We start from the raw sequence: 16,602 nt of genomic DNA on the forward strand, positions 1-16,602 counted from the left end.
TGTTTGTGTGTGTGTGTGTGTGTATAATTATAATATTATTATTGTCTGTGTGTTTTATGTGCACACAGAAACATAGTGTGTTTTTTGTGTATTGTGTATTGTGTGTGTGTGTGTGTGTGTGTGTGTGTGTGTGTGTGTGTGTGTGTGTGTGTGTGTGTGTGTGTGTGTGTGTGTGTGTGTGTGTGTGTGTGTGTTTTTTTCAAGTGTTAGACTGGGTAAATACATAATTTACTTGAAGGGCAGCAGTAGCCTTAAGGGTACAGAGGGGTGCTTGTGCCTGAATGTTTGCTGGTTTGATGGAAAACCTGGGTGGGCGAAGTGAATGAGTAACACTCTCCCCCTCCCATCAACTATCACTAAAGTGCCCCTGAGCAAGGCACTTAAACCTGCTCAAGTGGAACAGCTCACACGTATGAAAATGTGTGAATGTAGTGCTGGAAAGGAGCATGCATGCTCAGCAAATCTCCTCTGTAGAGGTAAAGAAAGGTTTAAAGAAAGAAAACAGAAATAGAATAATAGAATAATACTATAGTAAAAGGATACCATTCAAAACTGCACTTAAAAGTATTGCATTATAATATTTCTTTATTATTATGTACGTAAATATTAACATTAACATTCACTAAGGGATTTTCAGTGCTGGGAAATGTTTAAATGCATACTAAGTAGTTTCAGCCACTAGATGTCACTAGAGGCGCATACATAGGAAACGCTGTACCATCGAAATAGTTCAGATCAAACTAGTCAAACTAGGCATTGCAGGTCATACGTATGACTCAAGATCCAGCAATGTCTTATCAAACTTACCACAAAATTCTTTGTCAGAAACATATTTTAGGTTAAACTTTAGGTAGAAAAAGAGAAAGTTGACAAGCAAACAAGCCGCCACAGAAGCAGAGAACCACGGACTGCCCAATAGCAGCATGTTTATCCAATCAGGTGCATTCCATGTGGGGGAAATGGCTAGTAGGACGGGGATACATGCGTGCACTCGCTGCCCAAATGTTGACGCCCAGAAATGTCAAACAGCTAAATAAGAAGACTCTTCCCAGGCAGAGGGAAGGGTCTCTGCAGATAAAGACACCACCACACACTTCTAGTGGGTATTATCCAATTCTTCCCTCCCCTGTCTCGAACGTTGCTAGACCATGCCTCCCACTGGTCGGCTGCAATGTGGACGAAGCCTTGCATCACGTGTCCCCTCCGGTACACGAGGAGGCAGCCGTCGCATCTTTTCACCTGTACAGCGCGATCTCTCAGTGGCGAGGAGTAACGCGTGGGAGGCTCATGCTGCCCCGATACTTCCTGATTCTGCTGTACAGGCGCACCAACCGACCTGTAGGAGTCGCTGTCCACAACGTCCGATCCCCACCCACCGGCTTTCCCACCCCCTAATACTGCCAATTGTATTAGTATGAACGACCAGCCAAGCCGGAAGCAACGCAGAGAGCTGGGCTCGAACCCAGCATCTCCTGCGTTAGTGGCGAGCGCCTTGCCCACTGCGCCACTTAGCCGCCCTTCTCCTCCTTTTTTCTGTGATTTTTCCTCCCATCCCAATTTTCCTCTCGTGCCAATTCTCCCTCCCCTGTCTTGATCGTTGCTCGCATGTGCCCCCCACTGGCCGGTCATAGGGAGGGTAGAAGCCCATCACATGTCCCCTCCGATACATGTGGAGGCAGCCAGCCACTTCTTTCCACCTACTAGCGCGGACTCTCATTGGCGAGGTGTAACGTGTGGGAGGCTCACACTGCCCTCGCCATTTCCTGTCTTTGCTGTGCAGGCGCCCTGACCGACCTGTAGGAGTCGCTGTTCACAACGACCAGGTTACCACCCATCGACTTCCCTCCCGCTGACTCTGCCAATTGAGTCAGTATGACGGCCGGTCCAAGCCGGAGGCAACGCTGACAGCCAGATTCGAGACCGGTGTCTCTTGCGTTGGTGACGAGCGCTATGTCCGCTGCGCCACCCAGCCACCTTATAAGTGATGATTGAGAGGGATTATGTTTGTATGACATTGTTTTTTTTAGGATCATTCTACTCCGTATGCCTTTAATCTTCACACTGTTAAACTCTATCAATCAAGCCACACATCTGGCTCTCACCCAGAGATCTGGATAGGCTTCAGTAAAACAGTTGGGCAAGGAAGGGACAGTGATGCTGCGGGGCAACATTATAACTCAATGACACTTCGCTTGGGCTGAGCAGAGCAGTACAATCAAACCAGAGCTGTCTCTTCCAGAGGCATGTGCAAGGAGCGTTAATGAATGTGTTTGATATCTGAACCACTGGCTCCCATTAGTCCTGTTATCCCGCTACTTCTTTATTTATCTTTCTAGAAGGAGGGTGGGTATTTTCTTTCCTTTATTGGGATAGTCGGATGGCTGAGAGGGAAACAGAGTAGGGGAGACTGGGGCTAGGCAATATGTCCAAAATATCATATTCATTTTGATGTTATAATGGTATGTGACGGTATAGTTTTCCAGTGTTACATTGTGATATGACGTCTTTTTTTATGTCTTTTAACTTGTCATGGTCCTATTTCATTCAAAATCATCTATTTCCTTTTACTTTTCAAATATTGCTGCAAGGAATCTTTCTTTGATTATCTTTAAAATATACAGTTTGTATACTGTATATCTATTTTACAATATGTATATATATTGTGGACAAACGGTATAGTAAAAATCCATACCTTTGTATGGATCCATGACGGTATACCTTCATATTCGGTATACCTCCCAGCCCTAGGGGAGAAAGCCAGCAGAGGTGCGTGCAGGTCACTACACCATCTCTGAGCACTATCCTGATACTTTTTCTCTTTTTGTGTGTCTTTTATCATTTGCTCCCATCCCCCAATTTAATCATTATGCCAATTCTCTCCTGGTCGTTGCGCTACCTTCCTGTCGGTCTGGGGCGGGTGTAGACTACGACTCCTCCAATACTGTACATGTGGAGTTGCCAGCCACTTCTTTTCACCTGACAGCAAGGGGTTTCACTGGGAGAGCGTAACGCACACAGAGGTTCAGGCTGTATCCCCCAGATCCCCTCCCTGCTGAACAGGCGCCCCTGACCGACCAGTAGGAGTCGCTCTTGAAACGACCAGGACACGTCTATACTTTAAGCTAGTGGCTTGTCCTTCCGCGTTCCCGTTTTGCGCTCTGATTGGCCACGCACGTTTCTGGTCATGTGACATGTGCGCCAATCGTGGGGACGGCAAGTTCTGCGCCTATTTCCGGGTCTAACAGCCTGCAAACGACCTAACGCCTAGTTTATCACTGGTTAAACTTAGGCGACTCTTTCGCAGTTGGTTAAGGTTAGAGTTTGGAATCAGGGCAGGCGTTCTATTGCCATGCTCTAAGACAAACTCTAACCTTAACCAACTTCGAAAGAGCGCCTAAGCTTAACCGTCCAAAAACTTGCCGTCCCACGATTGGCGCACATGTCACATGACCAGAAACGTGCGTGGCCAATCAGAGCGCAAAACGGGAACGCAGAAGGACAAGCCACTTGCTTAAAGTATAGAAGCGACCAGGACTCACACCCCACCAGCTTCCCACCCGCAAACACTGACCAAGCTGGAAGTAGCGTTGCCGGGAATTGAACCTGGGTCTCTGTGGTGGTGGGCTTAGACCTCAGTCTACACTACCCAGAGCCTTTGATGTATTTTCTGGGTATATATTTTAGTTTACTGCCATTGTCGCTTAAAATTGTGGCAGGATATCCATCAAAAAAGAGGCAACCTATTTAAAAAGGGGAGCCCACCCCTCCTCGTTAAAGATCTTAGGAGTGTCCTTTTGTTTCTGTCCCCCCACAAAACACCTGAATACGGCCCTGTATTCCAGTAAAGAACACGTACCTCTACAACTCTTAAGTACAGGGCCTGTATTTATAAGTAACCGCTGATCTGAGACCAGATTGGCCCATAAGTCATAGTGAGGTGTATACGATCACGTGACCTGATCTCTGATCCCAGATCAGTGCTTCTATTCGTAGCCCATGTGATAAATAACCTGGGTGGGTATTACAGAAAAGTCCTGAAATCCTCCTCTCTTTAGGACAGCATTTAGGACTTTTGCCATTACAGAACAAAATGGAGCAACAAACGGTCTGACTAACTTCCTCTCCGCTCCCCTGGTGTCCAGATAAAGGGCAGTGACGCAGGCTGGACGCTGGGCTACATGCTGAACCTGACCAACATGATCCCAGCGGAGGCCCCCGACTCGCCCCCTCTGCCCCGCGCCGGATACGTGTCCATCCTCACCGTCATCTCCCTGCTGCTCGTCCTCCTCTTCGCCCTGAGTCTCCGCTCTTTCTGCCCGCGCTGCTCCAAGCAAACTCTCATCATATAAATACATATTCATATGAAGAGTGCTGGGTATGGATATGGGAGAGCTGGAGTGTGACTAGAGTGTGTGTGTGTGTGAGGGAGAGAACGAGTGTATGTGTGTGAGAGAGAGAGAGAGAGAGAGAAAGAGAGAGTATGTGTGTGTGTAGAAGAGAGAGAGAAAGAGAGAGTGAGTGTGTGTGTGTGTAGACCTGTGTACGTGTCTTGGAACATGATGTGAATAAGATGTTAATAAAATGCCCCACATTTATATATAAATGCTTTGACTGGTTTGGTTCATCATGTGTATATTGAAAAAAAACATGTAAAACATCTGTTATGAAATGACATGATTTATTTCAACTGTAGCTAAAAAGAAATATTTATTTATCTAATAAATAGCTATTGTTACAGTTTACCAACAGTTAAAACCAATAAACCAGCCAGCTGAAGACAGACAAAGTAGTTTTTTTTTGCTATAAAAAATGTCTTCCATTAGACCCATATCCAGTTGTCCAGGCTTCTTTTGCAGGTTAATATACCAAACGGTTTGCTTTCTAGTCTGCTATGGTGAGGCTACAGCCTAGTGGTTTATGCAATCTATAAAACCGAGGAGGGTTTATCAGCAAACTAGATTTCTATATGGAAACTAGATTTCCAGATTTGTATATGGAAGTGTTTTCATGTGTTTGTTTGTTTTGGCTACCTTTTAACATTCCCATAATAACCAAGTGTATTGGTCTTTGAAAGCACTTATGTGGCAAGTGTGAGTTTGGAACTCAGTTATGAAAGCAAAACAATGAGAGCACTGCCCTCTAGTGGCGGGTATGGAAAACACAATGTAGCATGAGTTACTATTGGTACCAAATATATTACATCATACTATTATTTAGAAACACTGGCCAATCTTTGTCATAAACAAACAAGGAGAAATGCAGCATAATATATTCCTCTGAATTATTTGGAATTCTTGGCACGTAGTGCTTTTGCATTTTGGGCCAGCATTATGGTACGGCTGATTCTTACTCAGGTTACAGGTCCATTTTCCTATGCAAATACCCCCTCTGCTTGTAAATCGTCTCAAAGAGAGTTATAATCCTCTGGAGAACACTGGGCCCCAGTGGAGTACAGTACAGTACACATAACTGAGGCAGGAAGTGGCAGCCTGTAGGGCTTCCCTCCATCTAGGACCAAAGCCCTTCCTCCCCCAGCTCTTATCTCCCCTTGGGTCTTTGAGGAAGAGGGGAGAACAAGTAAACACCACCATCCTGAGATTATGAGGGTGGTGCCCCACTTTCCCGCTGTCTGTTAGCCTTGGCAGCATTAGAGAGCAATCACCTCTTAAGTGCTTGCATTGGCTCGGCTCACACACGCACACACACTAACACACACACGCACAAGTCAAGGCTAGTTGTCTCCTGGACAGCTTCCAATGGAACAATGTGGGGCAAATCAGGCCAGTCTCTCGTCACAGTTTCAAACACACACACACACATCCTACATGGCACACAAAGAGTCAATTCACGAGGTTGCCATTAGCCACGGAGTCTGTCACCGGGGTGTATGGCATGGACGGGCGGGACTTGTGCTCCTGACGGAGGGAAGCGGCCTGTTCGGACACGGATGAGATAACGGGGACGTGGCCTGTGGCGTGATCCTCGGCCGTCTGGTCAGCCAGGTGGTCCTGCTCCATGATGGCGGCGGTGTCCGAGTCCAGGTCCCTGCTCGTCTCTTTGTAGAACCTCCGTCTCAGGGTCTTCATCTGAGGAAGTTCGCAGCACGTCTCCAAGACCACCAGCATACACACCAGGCCCAGTAGCAGATAGACTGGGGGGAAAAGCACACACATAAGACGTGGGGAAGGTCAGATACACTTAGTGAAATCAATTAAAGGCACCACTAGTAGGATTTCGATATCGACGTATTGTTGTAAATTTGAGAAACATGAGACCGGTGAGAATGGAAGATAATTGACGAGTTCTTAGCCTCTACTTTGTATTGATATTGTGTGCCAATCAGGTCGGATCCACAGGAGCTCTAGAACTCCGGTCAGAAGGGGCAGTTTACCCTCTCGCAGCTTCTTCAAAACAAATCCCATGTTGGGAAGATTCCAGGGGCGAGGAACCAACGGTAAAATCCCCTTTACAACAGCAAGCAACGTGGTCTTATCATGATAATTAGGCTACCAATCTAATTTGTTTACAGTAACTATACCAAGTTATCACAACTAATCTGATCTGACAATGATATATGATTATGATTATTGTTTAAAATTCTCCTTGTAGTTTTGTCCCATGGGGGAGGGGAGAATGTGATGAAATAAATACTGGAGCAGTTTGAAGCATCTGAAACAAGATGTAAACCACAGATGTAGATATTTATTGCTTTCAGATCTAAAAATTATTATGGTGTCGTTAGACCCTTCCCCTTTGAAATTACATTACCATCTTTCAGGGAATCTAGTGCACACTTTTGAGCAATTGCAAGTTATTAAAGGAGACATTGGAGAATTTGGAGGCTACATGTGTATTATATCGTCATAGCAGAAATCCCATGTAGGATGTAATTATATTATGTTAATAAGTTAAAAGAACATCAGGTGAAGGGCAGTAGTTTTCCATTCCTCTCTCTCTCTCTCTCTCTCTCTCTCTCAATGAGGGGAACACTAAAATTACGTGGCTGTTTTCTGGTTACAACTCTTCCCCTATTATTGATGGCCATTATCAAAAGGCAAACTCGTTGTAGAAAGATAGGTCTGGCAGTAGCAGAGCCACAGCAGTAAAGCTACTGACACGCATGAGCCGCAGCAGGTCTGAATGAGGAAGTGTAAAGGCGCTCCCATAGTCCAGCAGACTGTACACAGAGCGGACTCCGCGGAGTCCGCTCTGTGTACAGTCTGCTGGACTATGGGAGCGCCTTAACAGTCACAAATGTGCCTACTGTTTGTGTTATTATTTAGTTGCAGTGCCTTGTTTTGGTCACTAAGTGGTGCTCCTTGTTTGTACTTGATGTAGCAACAGGTTTGAAGTGACTCACTTCACTTTCTGTCTACCTGCCGTCCAGCATAACAATTTGGCTGTAAATCTCTATATATCGATCTACATATATATTGAGAGAATATAGAGCCGTATGGCCAGGCATCGTATGGTCATAAGAGTCCTTTTTTAAGTGTGTGTGTGTGTGTGTGTGTGTGTGTGTGTGTGTGTGTGTGTGTGTGTGTGTGTGTGTGTGTGAAATCCCAACAGCAACGTCTGAGTAGCTCTTTTTGCTAAGCTAAGCTATCCTGGTGTAATTATTTAATGCTAACAAGTTAACGTCACACAGCCAGACACGTTACAGCAGCCGTCGCGCGCAGGTAGAGGTAAGCTGCGTGGACAGAGTGTTATCACTCTAGATGTGAAGAACACATGATGAAATGTAATACGCATGTAAATGAACATCTGCTCCTCAGTAGCTCACCTGTAATAGCCAGTCTGTAGAATGTTCTATGGGGGTTGGCCTCTCGGCTGTGGGTCTCTCCAGGAACGTAGTCCCCCAGGCCGATGGTCGTCAAGGAGATGAAGCAGAAATATAGGGACTCCAGGAAGCTCCACTGCTTCTCCATGCTGATGAAGATCCAGGCAGGGATGAAGAGGAAGAAGAGGGCCATGACGAGGGTAAGGCAAGCGGCGTGGATGGCGGCTAGCCTGGACTTAGACATGCCCCACCGACGGTGGAGGTAGGCCACAGGACGCCGTGTCACCAGGACCATGATCCTTTGCACCAGGACGGAGAGGAAGAGGAGGGTGACGGGGATGCCCAGGAGAGAGTAGAAGATGCAGAAGGCCTTCCCTCCGTCAGAGAGAGGGACAGTGTGGCCGTAACCTGAAAGCACACACACACACACACACACACACACACACACACACACACACACACACACACACACACACACACACACACACACACACACACACACACACACAGTATAAAACTTGACTGTTCAAATTGCAGATGTGTTTTTGATACAGCTCTGATAAGAAAATGTACCCATATCCAGTTAAAGTCACCATGGGTAACTATGGTCATAGTGAGTTGTTCCATTATTCATATGCTGTGGAGCTGCACCAGCTTGATGATATTATCAAGTAGAGTCTTGTTGCTCTCAGGTATTCAGCTTAAAGGGGAATGCCACCCATTTTAAGAATTCACATAATGTTCTTCCCGTTCGCCAGGATAGTTGAGTCAGTATTTGTGAACAATACATGCACCACTCTCTCCTAAAGTTAGAAATCAGATAAAGAGAGCCTCCAAACTGGAATGCCAATGAATGTGGATCTTATTTTATGCCATATAATGTTTGTGTGAGCCCTTACACCCCAAATGTGGTTTTAATTCTGTTTCAGACCTTCTAGCAGTGCTAGCATAATAGAATACCCTCAAGGGCTCACATGGCCTCATACAACCAGAGCCCCATTCATTGTTTATGGGGCAGCACCAGATTTCACATCCCAGCTACATCACCGTGTTGAGGCTTCTCTGATTTCTAACTTTAGGAGAGAGTGGTGCATGTATTGTTCACAAATACTGACTCAACTATCCTGGCGAACGGGAAGAACATTATGTGAATTCTTAAAATGGGTGGCATTCCCCTTTAAGCTGAATACCTGAGAGCAACAAGACTCTACGTGGTAATATCATCAAGGGACGATGCTGGTGCAGCTCCACAGCATATGGATAATGGAACAACTCACTATGACCCATGGCGATTTTAACTGGATATGGGTATATTTTCGTATCAGAGCTGTAGGCGGCGCTACATTCAGGCTTAAATAAAATCCGGGTTCAAACTCAAACAAGAATTCCACGAGCCGATACAGTCGCTCACTAACTTTAGTTTTGACTGATGATCAACTCCAAAAAGTGTCACCTGATCATGACCTTGATGGCTTAGAGTAGACGACAGAGTACAGCAACTTGCAATGGGCCTGGTCTACAAGATACACTATACGACTAAGGTACCCATGTACATGTCAAAATACTTCCCAAAGGTCAGTGAATACCACAACCACTACACCAGAGGAAGCTCAACAAATCATGTTAAACCCAGATTCGGCTCAAACAAGGGACTAAACACGTTTCGCAATTATGCCACATCAATGTGGAACGCCCTACCCAAAGCTGTAAAGGAATGTGAATCCCTACCCACATTCAAAACCGCTCTTAAAGAGCACCTACGGGAGGCTGCAATTAGAAACTGGCCACCGTAAATGCCCAAAACCCCCACCACCTCCTAATAGACAGTCTCCTCCCCACCGCATGTATATATTCCCTCCTCGCCGTATGTATATCTCTCTCCCACCCACCCACCCCCTCCTAATGTACAGTCCCCTCCCCATCATATATATATACTCTGTCAGGATCTAGGGGTAACAGTACTGTATATTTGAATACCGTTTATGTCACAAATGTATCAGTACTAAATACCTATATGTCCCTATGCCATAAATGTCATGTATGTTGTGTATGTCATAAATGTCTATATGAATTGAAAATGGGGGACCCTGATGGAAACAAGACAAACGTCTTTCTCAGGTCTGCATCCCCTTAACAATTGTGTGTATTGAGCCGTACTGTATTGTACCCATTCTGCAATCTGTTAAATAAAGTTTTCATTCATTCATGCTCTGATTCACAGCTTCCGGGAGACATTGTCTATTGACTGAACTGTTAAAGGTCGTTGGAATACAATGTAGATTCTGTTTGAGGGTGGATTTAACCACTGAGCTCTATGAACTATAACCAACACTAATCAAATTGAGTGTGTACTAGTGTTTGTGCTTGACACAACTTCAGAAAGAGAGTGAGAGCGAGAGTGTGTGTGTGAGAGAGAGAGAGAGTTATCCAACATGCATCCCCTGTCTATCTGTATGTCATGTTATGATGAATTGAAAATGGGGGACCCTGATGTAAACAAGACGAAAGTCTTTCTCTGGTCTGCATCCCCTTAACAATTGTGTGTATTGAGCCGTACTGTATTGTAGAGTAACTAAGGAAGGTTCCTGTTTTAATGTAGTGTAGTTTTATTGTCTGTACATTTTGTACATATTTTATTAATAAATGTTGTATTTTACCTTTTAATTATATTTTGAGCAATATACTGTTGGCTGATAATAATATGTGTAATACATGTTTATGTAAATACCATGTGCTGCTGAGACCAAGGACCACAATGGAAATAAGTATGTGCCTTTTGTGTGCTATCCTTGATAACTAAACTAAACTAAACTAAACCCATTCTGCAATCTGTTAATAAAGTTTTCAATCATTCCCTCATCCTCACCAGTGGTTGTCAGCACGGTGCTTGTGAAGAACAAAGAGGACATGAAGTCCCAGTTGGGCTCCGTGTCGTTACTGAGGACCGACACTCCGTAGTTACTGGCCTCCAGAGCGCGGGTCAGGAGCTCCTCCAGCCGCTCGTCGGACACGCACGCGTTCTCCTTCAGAAACTCCTGCCGGGCCGCTCTCAGCTCCTCCCGCAGAACGCGCTCGTAGGGCAGCTCCACCGCGGAGAAGATCCCGGCGCCCACCAGCAGGTACAGCACGTAGCCCAGCAGCAGCGCCGCGAAGCTCAGCGCCGCCCGGTGCCGCTCCAAGAACCAGGCGCAGGAGGAGCCCCCGGCCATCCTGATGTATTCCCAGTTCAGTGGATCCTATTATAGCGTGTGTTGTTGCTAATGCTAAGTATTACTTAGTTGTGTTGCCAATAAACATACTTTTACCGGCACTTCAGACTAGATTCCCTTTTCTCGTGTCGAGTCGAATTATTATTATCCTTCTGATGGTTTTCAGTTTTCGAGACGTCTTCCTCCGTTCTTCCTCATTCTTCCCGATCTTCGTGACCTGAGAATTCAATTGGAGCGGTGACGTTGACAATTCACCGGACCAGGTAGACAAGTCAGGTGTGTGTGTGTGTGTGTGTATATATATATATATATGAGAGGGGGGGGAGCGAGAGCGAGAGAGAAACCACATAATAGCACTCTAGAGTCTAGACCTACCTGCACACCAATCACGTCCACACCCAACCAGTTAAACAAGTTTTCTTTGTTTTGAGTCGAGACAGATTGCATTGCCTCAGGTATAACAAGGCCTCTTCCTTTATTTAGCCTATACTGTACAGCAAACGTCATCATTGGCTTTCAAAATATAGCATATGGCAAAAACTATGACATGTATAGCTATCACATTCACATGTATAGTCTATTTAATCCGCAATTAAATAATAGCCTATGCAATTAACATGGATATTGTTATTTTGTTATTATATTTAGTTTCAGATTACTTCGTCCATTCAGTCGTCTAGGGATCGTTTGTGTAAATACCAATTTCTTATCCCCTTGAGTTGACCCCATCTAATAATCTTTTTGTCCCCCTCTCCCTCTGTTCTTTTTCCATTCATCACCTGTACTTATCCTTGCTACCGCCAGAGGACGCTAGACTAGAGTATTAGACTATTTCCCAGACATTGGTAAAGCCAAGGTAGTAGTGAATAATGTCTTCTACGATTAGGAACTTGTAATACAAAGTACAACAAAAAAGAGCACAAACTAGTACTACATGTAGTTCTCAGATTGTCTTTATTGATGATGAAATGTCTCAAAACCAGACAGATGCACAGCAGTCTGTTTTACCTCCAACGTCCATCCACTCATCCCTCCAACTAACCCCCTCTCCCCTTTTGGTTTGGAAAAGTTGTGAAATAAATAAATATTTACAAACCTTAACAAAAAATAAAAAAAAATTACAGCAACAACAACGATTGTCATTAGAAAAGTGAGTAACACTGCTATATTGTAAAAGCCTTTGGTGAGGCCATTGTGACAGTGTACAATGTTACAGCCTACAATGTTACAGCCTTATTGTATAGAGCTGTAGGATCTTAGCTCGTAGTTAGCGGGTGGAGAAAGAGCTGGGTGGGGTGCGATACCTGAACCTAAGTCACTTGTCTTCTTACAGTGACTCTCTCTCTCTCTCTCTCTCTCTCTCTCTCTCTCTCTCTCTCTCTCTCTCTCTCTCTCTCTCCTTCCATCCCTCCCTCCCTGATCTCTCTGAAGGCTGTATGTAGCCCCCCCTCTCTCTCTCTCTCTCTATCTCTCTCTCTCTCTCTCTCTCTCTCTCTCTCTCTCTCTCTCTCTCTCTCTCTCTCTCTCTCTCTCTCTCTCTCTCTCTCTCTCTCTCTCTCTCTCTCTCTCTCTCTCTCTCCGTCCGGTCACTCTCTTGGATCTTGGATGGCCCGTCTTGGAGATTAGAATGTGGAAATTCACCCGGCCAATACGACTCAGTTATCTGAGGGGAAGAGAAGAAAAGTAAGATCACAGATGTAGAGACGTAGAATTTCCACATTTTGCCTGATTCAGCACCGCTCCCACATCCCAAGAGGAGTTGTTTGGAACCGCGGTTCTGATGCAGGATGGGCTACAGAGATGTTGTATATAATGGATTTCTCTTTAGAGAGGCATTGCTGTATATGCAGGCTTGTGGCGTGTATGTATGTGTGTGTGTGTGTGTGTGTGTGTGTGTGTGTGTGTGTGTGTGTGTGCATGAGTGTGCATGTTGGGGGGGGGGCAACATACATTATCTTTATTAACCCTTTAAACTCTCACAGTCCTTTAACAGAACTACTGTGCAGCGTATACTTTTAAATCAGAGGCGAGACATTCCTAAAGGTCTGTGATGATATCAAATAATGCCATCCTAAGTAGAAGAGAAATGTGCGTAATAAGGGAGTTATGAATGACATCACAGCTTTGTAATGACACATAACAAGATTACAGACACTCATTACAGACATGTACTGTAGCTCAAATGAAGCGTTAGAATCAGCAGATAAAGAATGTGTGTGTTGACCTATGATACAGATTTTTTTTTAAATATATATATTTAAGGGGAAATTAAGTTAAACCATAAGGTCTTCTTACCTCTACAGTCATACTTGAGGTCTGAGAAGAGGACTTGTTCCTGAGAGAAAACGAAGAGCCCCAGTCTGCCTCCAGCCAGAGTGTGGTCGTACACAGCACCGGAGTCCGTCATGATGCTTCTTCCTTCATACACCACTACCCTACAGGAGACACAACCACAACTCAGCCACAAGAACACACTGGTCACACGTGACAGAGACCCTCAACTCAGCCACAAGAACACACTGCTCACACGTGACAGAGACCCTCAACTCAGCCACAAGAACTCACTGGTCACTAGGGCTGACCCATATTAGTCGATTAGTCGACTAATTGGTCGAAAGGAGCCGTAGTCTACTGCCAACCTCTTAATTGAAATATAATTTTTTAAATACTTTTTTTTTTATCATTTTTTTCCAAAAGAAAAGAGGCCTAGAAGCGTGGCTAACGCTAATGGCACGCATACCAGAGGCTAACTGCCTACAAAAACAGGCACAGAGGCACTGAATGAGGATGTCACCCATCTAATGAACACACTAGACATTGCACATGTTAAAAGCCATTTTTTTACTCAAAATGTGAGTATTACCAAGTCAACTTGTGTTCTTAAAACAATGACAATAAACATAGTTTTATTAGGTTGAAATAATGTGGTTGTGTACTTATTTTTCTGTTAACTTATTATGGATTGAAAACTGAAAACCTTAATGCACAGTAACTGAACTCAATCTTTTTAAGTTCTGGTAATTTTTTTTTTTTTTTCAGTGTAATAATAATAATAACTTTATTTGTATAGCACTTTTCATACAGAGGTTGCAGTTCAAAGTGCTTCACAACAGTAAAAAATACAGGCATAAGCGAGCATAAAAAGATAGACAGGTAGAATCACAGTGTTTCACATTAGGATCTAGCATCCCAATAGGCTCTCCGCTTACAGTTTTCAGTAACACAAATAGTAAAAATAGTTTAAAATGATTCAGTTTAAAAATAGTCAAAAAATTATAAAATAGAACGGACATAAAAAATACAGGCATGAGCGAGCATAGCAAGGTATGGCAAATCACAGTGTTTCACATTAGGATCTAGCATCCTAATAGGCTCTCTATTCAGTAATACAAATAATCACAGTGTTTCACATTTGGATCTAGCAAATAATAAAAATAGTTTAAAATGATTCAGTTTAAAAATAGTCATCAGTAAGAAGTAAAAAGTGCAATAACCGACACATGAATTTGATAGGCAGTGTATAAGAGTAGGCAGGGTAAGAATCGTGCAGGTAAATACAAGTTGTGTCAGGATATCCCTGACGTTTCCTCTTGCCACTAGGTGGTAGCAGATATCTATCAGTGAAATGCCTGAGCAAAGAGATAGGTTTTAAGCTGTCTTTTAAAGATGTCTAGCGAGTTGGCTTCCCTGATGTTTTGGGGTAGTTTGTTCCATAGTTTTGGGGCATAGTTGATAAAGGCTGCATTACCGATCCTCTTTTGACTGCTTCTGGGAGCCTCTAGTAGTCCAGCAGCTGATGATCGCAGTGTTCTTGCTGGTGTGTAATTTATTAGAGTGTTGGCGATGTAGCTAGGTCCCTGTCCATTTAGAGCTTTGTATGTAAGGAGAAGGACCTTAAAGTCAATTCTAAATGTTACAGGAAGCCAGTGTAAAGCAGCTAAGACTGGACTAATGTGCTCTCTCCTTTTGGTTCTAGTTAGCAGTCGGGCTGTAGAGTTTTGGATTAGCTGAAGCCTCTCTGTGGTTTTCTTAGGGAGACCTGTGAAAAGTGCATTACAGTAGTCTAACCGGCTAGATATGAATGCATGAATTAGCTTCTCAGCATCGTTCTGATTAATAAATGGTCGTACTTTTGCTATATTTCTGAGATGGAAGAACGATGTTTTCGTCACTTTGCTAATATGAGAATTGAAGTTCAGTTCTGAATCTATGATAACCCCAAGACTAGTGACCTCAGATTTGATCCAAGGGGTTAGTCCCCCCAGGTTCTTTATTAATGTTTCTTTTTTAGTTTTGGAGCCGATAATTAGAATTTCAGTTTTGTTCTCGTTTAGTTTCAGGAAGTTCTTACTCATCCATTTATTTATTGCTAGTAAGCAGTCTGTAATGGAGCTAATCGCTGTATCATTTGGTTCAGCAGATATGTACAGTTGTGTATCATCCGCATAGCTATGGAAATCTACATTATGTTCTCTGATGATATCACCCAGCGGTAACATGTAAAGGGAGAAGAGTAAAGGACCTAAGCAACTCCCTTGTGCAACTCCATAGTTGTTGTCGTATATATCAGACATGTGATCTCTAGTTTAACATAGAATTTCCTCCCTCTGATGTATGTTTTAAACCAGCCCAGCACATGTTCTGAGAAACCGACATGGTTTTCAAGACGATCGATTAGAATATCGTGATCGATTGTATCAAATGCTGCACTGAGATCTAACAGGATAAGGATGGAGATCTTATTCTCGTCAGAGTTTAGTCTGAGGTCACTGATTATTTTGGTGAGGGCAGTTTCAGTGCTATGATATTTTCTGAATCCTGTAGTCTTGCGATCAATCAAAACTTATTTACACGATATACCTCACATTCACCCTCCATTCACATCCTGGTGTTCTCCTGGTGTTCTCCATTAGGCCTGTAGGTGGAGCTATGACAGCACACGTACAGTACACACACCGATGGTGTGTGATGATGTGTCCAAAAATGAATGGGCAAATGTGAGTGAAATGGTCGCACTGTATGCAGCTGTTTGTCTGCATTGCATCCCCTCCCCCAACTCAGATTTAGGGTTGATACAACCATCATAATAATATTGTTAATAATAACAATAACAATAATGATGTAATAATGTAAAAATTATCATAAAAAATACCTGATTATGAGAAAGAAATATTACGATGCATGGAATATTGTTGAGGCACACTAGTTACAACTATATTTCAAACAGGCACCCCATGTCAAAAAGGTTGCTGACCCCTGTGCTAGAGCATATGTGTAGGGTACTAGATAACAGGTATTAGGGGTATATCCTGTATAAGACATTTAACTAAATGGTGATTTCATTGGATATGCACTGTTAATTAATGCTTGTATATCTTATGGTGTGTTGTCATGTTTGTTTAAAAAATAATAAAAAAATAAAATACAAAAAAAAATTAAACGTTTATTCTGGAGCATATGCACATACTTTCCCCCCCACACATTTGCAATGAATATTACAGCACAACAAACGTTTTCTCAAAACAACTTTCTTACCCAGTAACCAGGGATTCTCATCCATATCTTGCATCATTCCGTATAGACATGCTGTTCCTAAAAACTTAGCTGTCGTGC

The 16,602-nt window shown here is 43.6% G+C and overlaps 3 protein-coding genes across 4 annotated transcripts in view; 1 reads left to right on the forward strand and 2 right to left on the reverse strand.

Annotated features, from left to right (window-relative positions):
* The window catches only part of entpd1 (ectonucleoside triphosphate diphosphohydrolase 1), a 62,525-nt gene extending 57,967 nt beyond the window's left edge, over positions 1 to 4,558 (forward strand). For both annotated transcript variants that reach the window (XM_084323666.1, XM_084323665.1), the window contains exon 10: positions 4,143 to 4,558. In XM_084323666.1, the coding sequence (XP_084179792.1) occupies positions 4,143 to 4,349 (207 nt within the window). In that variant the 3' untranslated portion in view covers positions 4,350 to 4,558. The remainder of the gene's footprint in view (positions 1 to 4,142) is intronic.
* A 101-nt stretch (positions 4,559 to 4,659) lies between these two features.
* Positions 4,660 to 11,260, reverse strand: LOC311236075 (potassium channel subfamily K member 1-like). The gene is made up of 3 exons (XM_084323671.1): positions 10,647 to 11,260; positions 7,784 to 8,188; positions 4,660 to 6,151 (listed from the first exon to the last, which is right to left on the reverse strand). The coding sequence occupies exons 1-3, from the start codon at positions 10,987 to 10,989 to the stop codon at positions 5,841 to 5,843; spliced, it is 1,059 nt and encodes a 352-aa protein (XP_084179797.1). The 5' UTR covers positions 10,990 to 11,260; the 3' UTR covers positions 4,660 to 5,840.
* A 1,302-nt stretch (positions 11,261 to 12,562) lies between these two features.
* The window catches only part of LOC311235550 (thrombospondin-2-like), a gene marked incomplete at its 5' end in the record, with an annotated part of 32,354 nt that continues 28,314 nt past the window's right edge, over positions 12,563 to 16,602 (reverse strand). The window contains 2 exons of the mRNA XM_084323019.1: positions 12,563 to 12,652; positions 13,285 to 13,424. Of these exons, the coding sequence (XP_084179145.1) occupies positions 12,645 to 12,652; positions 13,285 to 13,424 (148 nt within the window). The 3' untranslated portion in view covers positions 12,563 to 12,644. The remainder of the gene's footprint in view (positions 12,653 to 13,284; positions 13,425 to 16,602) is intronic.

Source organism: Notolepis coatsorum (assembly GCF_963971535.1).
Source record: "Notolepis coatsorum genome assembly, chromosome: 10".
Taxonomy (NCBI): domain Eukaryota; kingdom Metazoa; phylum Chordata; class Actinopteri; order Aulopiformes; family Paralepididae; genus Notolepis; species Notolepis coatsorum.

Bases quoted from the DNA above. Each gene is read 5' to 3' on its own strand.
- LOC311236075 (XM_084323671.1), bottom strand. From the start codon at position 10,989: ATGGCCGGGGGCTCCTCCTGCGCCTGGTTCTTGGAGCGGCACCGGGCG. The intron at 8,189-10,646 runs GTGAGGATGAGG...GTGTGCTTTCAG, and splicing joins CACCGTGCTGACAACCACTG to GTTACGGCCACACTGTCCCT. The intron at 6,152-7,783 runs GTGAGCTACTGA...TTTTCCCCCCAG, and splicing joins CTACAGACTGGCTATTACAG to TCTATCTGCTACTGGGCCTG.